Consider the following 10,110-nt stretch of genomic DNA (forward strand, 5'->3'; position numbering starts at 1 on the left):
TATATGGGTAACCCGATGGGTATATTTTTTTGACGGGTACGAGTATGGAATGAAACTACCCGACAGATATGTACCCGTTGCCATCCCTAGTATGATGTGTGGTCAGCGCTAAACATTGTGGCGGTCTTGTGTTTTTTTGTCCATCAGTAATTGTTAGTAGAGGAAAAAAATTGATAATGGATAAGTACATATAGAAAATGATATTTTATGGTTGTAGTGAAGTATAAGGGAAAAACTTAGAGGAAAACCGTTGTGGGAAATGAAAAAATATGCAAAAGTGGGATATAAGGAGAGAAATTTAGAGAAAACCGCTGCGGACAGTCTTAAATACACATCATGTGTAAATCTATTAGGTCTTGTTCAGTTAGCTCTTAATCCATGTGGATTGAGTGGGATTGGATGTGTTTGAATCCTAAACAAGTTAAACTTTTTCTTAATTTTTTCCAATCTCATCCAATTCGTGTGTATTGAGAATAACCGAACAAGGCCTTAATAGCGACGGTTTTTTTATACGCAAACGTCACTGTGAATATATCTATACTATACTTAAAGCACCAGTTACTATACTTAAAGCACCAGTTTCAACTGTCGTCATGCGTCATTTTTTTTACAAATAACCCCTCACAGCTATTTCAAATTAATCCGCTGCACGTCTATAGATGCCAAACGACGTCCGACACGGGCTAGATGCACGCGGGCCACAACTATGGCACAAGCATGTCATGTCGGCCTGCTAACTATGTCGGGCCAACCCGTTAGTCCGTCGATCCATTTAATTAAATTAGCGTAACGACGTTCGACACGGGCTAGATGCACGCGGGCTAACGGGCCTGTCGATCCATTTAATTAAATCAGCGTAAAATGTTAAAAACGGTGCAGGAGGTGAAGTTCGAACCCATGCCCTGATGGAAGAAGGGCAGGAGACACTAGGTGAAACTGTCTAACCAGTAGAACATCACGCTAAGATATTTTTAATATTAAATATAAATTGTATATAGGTATATACGTTTTTTGTAAAATAAAAAAATAATCGTGTTGGACCGGGCCAGCACTACGGGCCGAGGCTACAGCCCAAGCACGGCACGATGTTCTTGGCTCTTGCAAGCATTAGGTCGTTTCTGAGACCATATTGGCGCAATGGACTACATGGTGTTTGAGGTTGCTGAATTGGATGGAGCAGCAATGATTTGTCACACTAACAGTAAAATGAAAGGTTATTTGTTGGTTTTAAAGGTTAGTAATTGCTACAAAGTAGCATAATTTATATGGAGCGCATCCAGTTTTTATTGATGCCTGACTTTAGCAATCACTTCATATTTTGATCTATCTTTTTGATAAGATTGACTTCATGGGACTTATTTTAGAAACTTGATCTCACAAACTTTCTCTTATTTGGTCTCTGTATGATGGAATTATGTCATTTTATAATCTCTATTCATTCAGTCAATCGTTATGAACTCTCTTCTAATCGCTCACTTCATTGGTCGTGTTGTACCAAGACATATTTGCATGGAGTAAACAATAACATCAATTAGCCAAATCAAAAAAATATATTACACAGAGAGCGGAGACGATCAATAAAAAATCTTGAAATTTTTTTATGGATAGTTTACGTGGATATTGTTGTAAGCCGTCGCAACGCACGGCCAACCGACTAGTTTGCATTGGAGTGACAGTTTTACTAACGGACGAGTGAAAAGACCGCCATTTTCACTGGCTTTTCGCATAGTCCTATCCGTAGCGACAGACGCTAGCTGGTCAAAACAAGGTGTTTACCGCGCGCTAGTAGAAAGCATCATCACTATATATATGTACTTAGTGTAACAATAATACATTACAAACTTCAGATTTTGAACCAACAAAAGGAAAAAAAATTAAATATAGCTAGATTAGCTGGCATGGTATAAACGAATATCTGTCCTCTCGCAAAGGCAGACGTACAATTAGGAACTTTGGCACATATATATCGCTTTTCAGCCGATGATATGACACACAAAACATAATTAATAAAGGAGTAGCCCTCGGTTAGACCGACCTTTCAAGTTTCAAATTAAAATAGCTTTATTGACATATATATATGGCTTGTAGCGCGTACGTACGTACACTTTTTATTTCCGCTCTGGTAAAAAAAAATTAGTGAGCAAGATAATAACCACTTCGTTTCGGTTTCCACTTTGTACATTATAAAGAAACCAACGACGATGGGATCGGATATCCATTCCACTTGGGGCGTGCGTGCATGCGTTTGCCTTCCGATCCGATCCCACTTTACGCTGCCGTTCCTGTGTATGTGCGTGTGGCGGAGGTCATGTCTTTTGCGCGTGTTGCTGCTGGTAGTCTACGCTTCATTCATCACTGCAACTGCATGCAATTATCAGGTGGCGTCCACACACTTACTATGTGTTTGGTTCGAGGTCAAAATAGGATGAGGAGGAGGCGACACCGTCCCCTCAATTTTTTTATCACACCGCCACAAAAATTACTTTGGTATTCATATAGCCCCACGTGACTCTCTCTCATCCAAACACTATATAAACTATATTCGGTCTCTTCTATCCCTTCTTATACATCCAACTAAACACATATAGAAGAAATCGATGCATGCATGACATGGATTAACGGGCATCGCCCTCGTCGTCGTCCTTAACGCGCGCGCTCGTATACCTTTCCTGCGTCACTTTGTCGTGGTAAAGCAAAAGCGACAGAGTAGGGAAATAAATAAATAAAGAAGAAGAAGAAAAAATGCAGTTGTGTGTGCGTGTGTATGAGTACATACAAAGGACGAAGAGTGAGAGAGTGTGTAGCGAGAGAAAGGGAGCGGGAGGAGAGGAAAGCAAGGGAAAGTTCGTTCAGAGAGATAAAGGAGTGAAGCGAAAGGAAGCGCGAAAACAAAAACAAGGCCCAGATTCCTCCTCTCCGGCCGGATCCTCTCACCTCTCTCTTTCTCTCTCCTTCTGTTGCTGGGTGTTGTTGTTGTTGCTGTTCCCTTCTCCCTCTCTCTCCCTCCCCATCTCCCTCTCCATCTCCATCTCTGTAGCTATAGGGAGGAGATGTATTCCGACTTCCGAGCCCCCCATCTCCAAGGAAATTGCGACGAGCCCATCGTTCCATATCTCCCTTTAAGATTGACCTGAGACTGCTTCGTCCACACCACGAGTGCAAGAGAGGTGGGAGACAGACACACAGAGAGAGAGAGAGAGAGAGAGAGACTGGCGAGGAAGAGATAACGAACCAGCATTTGCTGCGTCACCAGCTCTCTACCTAGCAAGCTAGCTAGCGGCCGGTGCGCGCGGCGGCGATGAACAGAGGACAATTCCGGGCCTCGCCTTTGCAGCAGCAGGTGATCTGGAGCGCCGATACCGCCACGGCCAGCAGCAGCAGCGTCGTCATGAGCGCCTTCAACTTCAATTCGTGCCATGAGGATCAAGAGGCCTTCTCCCCCAACAACCTGCCGTCCTTGTCTTCCCCGTCGCTGCTCTTCTCCCACGACCAGCAGCAGTCGTTTCCGCACACCGGTACCACTACCACCTCTCCGGGCCACCAACTTCTTGCCAACCGCGGCGCAGCAGCGGGCGGCTGCCTTCCAAGTCTGCACGACGGCGGCCAGGAGAACCACCACATGCCGGAGTCGTGGAGCCAGATGCTTCTGTAAACACCTCTCTCTCTCTCTCTCTCTCTCTCTCTCTCTCTCTCTCTCTCTCTCTCTCTCTCTCTCTCTCTCGTCTTCACGACTTCACCCTGGCGGTGGCGGCCCTCTCTATCATGCATGCAACAGATCCATCCACAATTACAAACCTCCACTACATATATGTAAAGCTTCAGTTCTCTCTAATACATGACAGTAGAGCTCGATCTAGGTGAAGGAATAAAGTGGTTTTAACCCACTTTGTCCTACAGCGGATCAAGCCTTTCAAATTAAGCGTTAATCTACCTTCCCTGTCTCTAACCATGCATCTTATGCATGTTCACTTTGCTCCGCTAATATAGCTCGCAATCATTCCCATCGTCCTCCATGGACTCATGCATCTGTGCGGTGCTCGCCTAGCTTAATTAGTTGGTTGCCTAACTACATGTGCAGAGCGGGGCTAGTCGGAGGAGATCAGGAGCGCTGCACCGCAGCTCTCCTGTCAAAGGGCATGGACGATTGGGGGGATCACGCTGCGACTGCAAGCGCGGCGTGCATGGTGGGTGGCGGCGGTACGAAGAAGGATGAGGGCTCCGCCGTGCCTCAACAACCTCCGTATAGCTTCTACGGGAGCCACGGCCACCTCGCTGCTGGCGGTGATGAGCATGAGATGCCGGCGCCAGCCAGCAAGGCTCAGCTCAGCCAGATGCTCCTGGCCTCGTCTCCTCGCTCGTGCGTCACCACGAGCCTCGGCAGCAACATGCTTGACTTCTCCAACAGCGCGCCGCCGATGGAGCTGAAGCGCCACCATCATCACTCTGATAACTCATCCGAGGTGAGATGAGCATGAGCTACCTTAATATAATCAGGCATTTCCCAAAAAAAAATTTATCGAGTTGATTCAGGCATACGAGACATATATAGTTAGATATGCACATTACTAAACTACTATTTAAGCAGACACGGCCGACATGGAATGCATTCGTTTTATTTGCCAACTTAATTTATTACGCTGTGTTTGATTTCATCTGGATCGCCCTCGGGAAGAGCGATGGTATACTTCCAAAAGGCACTCCATTCATCTTAGTTTGAGATGGAATTGAAAGATAAAACCATGATTATGTTCTCATCCATATATAATCGACTAGGTTGAGGGGGCTATATATGCTGTCAGTAAGTTCTCATGGCGACGCATGCATGATGCATTATTCTCTCTTCCATTAGCTGAAACAAACTAAATTAAAGATGCATTCTTCTATTCAAGAAAAAAGATGCTTTATTTGCTAGTAGTACATGCATGCAAGCATGTTTCCCATGTCATATGCAAATCCACTTTAGTCAACCAGGCTGAGGGATGGTATTTTCCTGCACTCCGTTTCATAATCTTCGTTGGTCAGAGTGTTACGGCCGGCCGGCCTGCACACATGCATTGAAAGTGGTAGCTCTTTTTGTTACTACCCATTTTTACTACTACCTCCGCCTGCTACCCGGCCCCTGCCCCCACACAAGAACACACGCACCCAAAAAAAAATACAATTTTGGGTTTCGTTAAAGTAAACGGCATTTTAAAATGGCGCCCCTAGGCTGTCTTCGGTGGATCGCGCAAAATAAGGGACACAACATTATAGATGACACTGCTTTTAGAGTTAATGACACTATTTGTAGAGTTAAGATTGTAATAGGAGAGATGCTGGAGATCGTCTTGGTTCTACCGTTTTTCTCATTTTTTTTATCCTTAATCGTGTTTTTTTATTATTTTTCTCAGTTTTGCACTTCCGCGGCTGAACGTTATCAACATTTACGATTTCAAGTAGATATATTGTGCAAAATATATATTTCATGATGAATCTAATAAAGGACGATGCTTATTGCTATAATAATATTGGTTTTTCTGTATAATTATGTTGGGGGGATTGCAATTATAAGTTTGGCTCCAAAGTGAAGATAGTTTAACTTAGAGACTGTTTGATTTATGCCTAATAAGGTACCACAACTTACCTAACTTTTCTACATAAGTCTAATTCTTCGATTCGAGCGATTAGTTTCAGCGACTAATTAAGGTTAGACAAGCTGTAGCGCTTTAGACAGAAAGCCAAACATGCATGCCCTGTATTGTCGCGCATTCTTTGCGGGAAGTATGAATTGAGAGAGCACATCTCTTGACCTACCTACTGTTTTATTCACAGCATATATAGATCCATAGCTTGTCGGTGTTGAGAGACGTAGAACCACTGGGAAATGAATTAACTTTTACGAAGCGAGCTAGATTATTGTTACGTTGTTTCATATAGGACAGGTTGAAATGGGATGATGATTGTTCTTGCTTTGCTTCTAATAATTTGTCTTTTCTCTGCCAGTGCAACAGCACTGCGACTGCTGCAGGTTCGGCCGTCAAGAAGCCTAGGGTTCAGGCGGCCTCCTCTTCAGCACAATCTACTCTAAAGGTTTCTCCTTCATCTCGCTAGCTGCTTTACATAATAATCCAGACCTGGCCTATCTTCTCTCTCTCTCTCTCTCTGTGTGTGTCTCTCTCTCTCTCTCTATTAAAATTCGTGCAGGAAGTACACAGAGAAATTTACATATGATATAATAGTGTGATAACTTAGCATATATATATAGTTTATGAATAACAACTACATGCATCACATATCCTATTAACTAATTGACGTATAGTATGAGACCTGTTTTTGTACGTTGCAGGTGAGGAAGGAGAGACTGGGCGATAGAATAACTGCTCTTCATCAGATCGTTTCCCCGTTTGGAAAGGTTAGACGACGATGTTGCGTTGCATTTGTCTACAGTTGTTGCCATGCATCTGCTGCTCTCTTTTTTTTTTTTCATTTTATTTCGCTCCTTTCACTCGAGGGGTTGTGTCCAACTAAAGCATTTCCCTGACACACGTGCCTCTCTCTCCTTTCCTTTTTTTTTTGTTTGGTACTACAGACTGACACGGCGTCTGTGCTGCAAGAGACCATTGGGTATATCAGATTCCTCCTGGGTCAAATTGAGGTCCAGTCTCTCTCTCTCTCTGTCTGTCTGAACCATCAGAAGCAGTATGGGTTCACATAAAATTAATAAATAATGTGGCCAGCCCCACCGGCCACAACGCTGTCCGGGCCCACACGCCAGTGGCGGCAGCAGCAGGTGTTACCGCATGGGACTGGGAGGTAGTAGTAGAGGGGGAGAAAAAAGCTGGGTGTGCGCGGGAAACAAAAAGAGAGAGAATATGCATGGGGGAGGGTAGGGACGGGTGCAAGAGCACGCTGTTAAAGTGGATCGCTTTGCATCCAGTAACTGCAGCGCGAGACGGATGAAACGACCGATGCAGCTGCCCCTGTGGGTGTGGCTGTCCTGTAGCGTTTCAGGCACTGGACTTTGGACTGGACTATATGCATGCTGCATGCAGCACGCTCTCTCTCTCTCTCTCTCTCTCTCTCTCTCTCTCTCTGATCCGTATTTCATGACCAGTGTGTGGTTTTTTCCCCTGTGTGACAGGCTCTCAGCTACCCCTACATGGGCCACGGCAATTTGACCTCCTCCTCCACTCAAAATGTAAGTTTTCACGCACGCATCTCTCTCTCCACCTCACACAAACACGCATCTCTCTCGCGCACGCACACACACGAGCGCAGTTTAGTTGACAGCACGTATGCCTATATCCACGTACGTGCATTCGAATTGTGAAATTATTGTTAGCCTGCTGTCTAGACTTTGACACACTTTTGTATGCATGGAGGGTTAGTTAATAGCGCGCCTTATTAGCAAAACCTTTAGCAAGCTAGGGTTGCATTGCCCAAAGATATAATTTGTCAAGTTTACTTAAGAGGCTAAAGTTTAGTCTCTACCATGTTTGGTTTTAGGGACTATAAGTATTCAGAACGCATTAAGATGAACCATAAGATAAGAGGACCAAAATATCTCATAGCATATATTCTCCCGCCAATAGTTTAACTGAAATAAAGGAGGGCAAAAGTGCAATTAATATGGTTTAATCTCTTTTATTAGTCAGTCCTTGATGTACTAGAGACTAAAACAGTTTAGTTCTTATTTTAGTCTCGTCATTTGGCAATTTAGTAACTAAATGAGACTAGAATAAAGATGTACTAATCTTTAGTCCCTCAAACCAAACGGGGTCTTAATGAAGGGCATGTTTGGATACCGTACCTGCTAACACTGTTAGCTGACCGGGTATGCTAAACATCTTAGGGTTTAAGGTTTAGAATTGCTAAATGTAGTTTATATATATGTCTATATTCGTTATCTTTCTAGCTCTGTTTTTTTTCTGTTCAAATTCGAATAAATGATAAGGAATATAGACATACATATAAACTACATTTATAAGATGATTAATGAATGTAGGTTTAATATAAAACGAATTATATTTTTGGACTACGGAGGAAGTATAACACTGCACTGATATGGCCATAATAACAAGCTAGCTCTTGTTTTTTTTCAGCCTTTTGCATGTATTTTACATTAGCCAACCACCATGCATGGGCCAGTGGTACTCCTCATGGGCTCAATCATGTTTTTTCCCATCTGGGAGATTATTCTCTGCGCGGCTACCTTTTCTTGCACGCACGCTTGTACGTGCAACGTTGACATGTGACACTGTGCTTTTCTTTTTCCCTCGTTCATTTGTATATAGGGGCCAGCTGGATCAGAAAGGAACCCTGCAGGGCTGTTCCCAGAATACCCCGGCCAGGTAAGACCTTGTTTATTTACACCAATCCAGTTCTATATTAATATGAATTAGAATTAAATCCAGGTTACAATCCATGCGTCAAAATAATGTAAGCTTACTTAATTTTTTTTATTCGGTTAAATCTATCATGGATTATATATAACTTAAGGGTTTGGTAATTTTTTAAACTATGGAAGGAATGGATTGTATCCATAGCTCATTAGTTGTGGAATGAATCTATAAAGATATTGCACAAGTTTATATTAGAATACATGGATCAAAAGAATAACTAACTTTGAAAGATGCATAAATTAAATGATGGATTTAATCCCACCATAGGATTGGATATGGATTCACTCAATTTAGAACCGGGTATTTCATCCCTTTGTAACCGAACAAGACCTAACCTATACCTGCTGCAAACCCCTGCGTGTGCAGTGTTGCACTTGCACATGATTCCGGGTGAAAGAATGCAGCCCTTTACAGCCGGCCCTGCGTATGTAAACCACTTTTCACTCACATATACATCTTTTGCGTCGTCTCTGGTTCCTTGTGCAGTTGCTAAACCATAATCATAACACTGGAGCACAGCAGCAGCAGCCTGCAGCAGTCCAGCAGCCGCCTGATGAGAAGCAGGTATATATACACAAGCCCACCTCGCTCTATTTGCTTCGTTCCAAGTCATTTTCAATAACACTAGAAGGTGTTTTTGGTAGATTTGTTTTCCATTACACACTATATATATATATATATATATATATATATATATATATATATATATATATATATATATATATATATATATATATATATACTTGTGAAGAAATGTAATACCTGATCACTTGGTGTGCATATATATTCGTGAAGGGAGTCGATGACGAGGTGAAAAGGGACTTGAGGAGCCGGGGGCTGTGCCTCGTCCCGGTGTCCTGCACGTCGCACTTCGGAGGGGACAACGCCGCTGACTACTGGGCCCCGGCGGCGCTCGGCGGGATGTTCCGCTAGATAGAGCATACAGCGCCGCCGTGCCATTGAAGCATGGTGGTCTAGACGTACGTACGTACGGGCTGGGCGAGCAGCTGTTTGGTGCGAGTATATGTGTTCATGACGCTTGCTGCAGGTAGAGAGATCATCGAGCTGTCTAAGAATCATCGCGAGCTAGCTAGCTAGGGTGGTGCAGCTGGGAAACATAGCATCATGAGCAGTCATTCTGGTAAGGGAGAAGCGAGAACCTGTAAGGCTGATTGCTCTTGATGCTATGCGAGTAGTATATGACCTTTCGGGGCCGTAAAGCTTCGTCGTCTGTATCTTCAGTTGGAGGGCTTAGCTTCTGCAGGAAGATCTAGCTAGATCTTCTCTGGTCCTTCGCGCAGATTTGTTTTGTTGATCGTGTATATGTAATTAAAATCTAGCAAGTTGTCAGTGAACATCTTTACTCATATATATAGATCCTGCCATGCTCGTACAAGTTGGCCGGGACAGGGAGATCGAGCTAGTCCCGGCGGGGCGCCGTCTTCTTCATTTATGCGCCGCCGCGCCGGGTGTACTTATCTGGGAAAATGAAAATAATCCTTTGAAAAAATGGTGTTGCCAAACTAGCCTTTATCTGGGTTAAATCAGCAATTGATATTGATTGTTGTATTCCTATGAGCTCGCGGCCGTACAAAACCTACAGCTAGCTCACATATGTTTTTTTTTGAACGAACGGCACGAGATTGTGCACGTTTCTATTAATAAAGAAGAGAGTGAAGCAGTGCCCAAGAGACACCGCAGGAAGGGTACATATAGGTTACGTAATTAC

At 43.5% G+C, this 10,110-nt stretch overlaps 1 protein-coding gene across 3 annotated transcripts; it reads left to right on the forward strand.

The window, feature by feature from the left end:
* Positions 1-2,803: 2,803 nt before the first annotated feature.
* Positions 2,804-9,891, forward strand: LOC100273899 (uncharacterized). 3 transcript variants are annotated; one of them, XM_008656387.2, is made up of 9 exons: positions 2,804-3,648; positions 4,079-4,460; positions 5,983-6,069; positions 6,326-6,391; positions 6,569-6,634; positions 7,121-7,177; positions 8,274-8,330; positions 8,868-8,945; positions 9,177-9,891. In XM_008656387.2, the coding sequence occupies exons 1-9, from the start codon at positions 3,299-3,301 to the stop codon at positions 9,312-9,314; spliced, it is 1,281 nt and encodes a 426-aa protein (XP_008654609.1). In that variant the 5' UTR covers positions 2,804-3,298; the 3' UTR covers positions 9,315-9,891. The 3 variants fall into 3 exon arrangements, with proteins under 3 accessions (XP_008654609.1, XP_020397553.1, NP_001141763.1); XM_020541964.3 differs by having other exon boundaries at positions 2,809-3,648; positions 6,299-6,391; NM_001148291.1 differs by lacking the exon at positions 6,569-6,634 and having other exon boundaries at positions 2,952-3,648; positions 9,177-9,775.
* The last annotated feature ends 219 nt before the right edge of the window (positions 9,892-10,110 follow it).

Source organism: Zea mays, chromosome 8 (genome assembly GCF_902167145.1).
Source record: "Zea mays cultivar B73 chromosome 8, Zm-B73-REFERENCE-NAM-5.0, whole genome shotgun sequence".
NCBI classification, from domain to species: Eukaryota; Viridiplantae; Streptophyta; class Magnoliopsida; order Poales; family Poaceae; genus Zea; species Zea mays.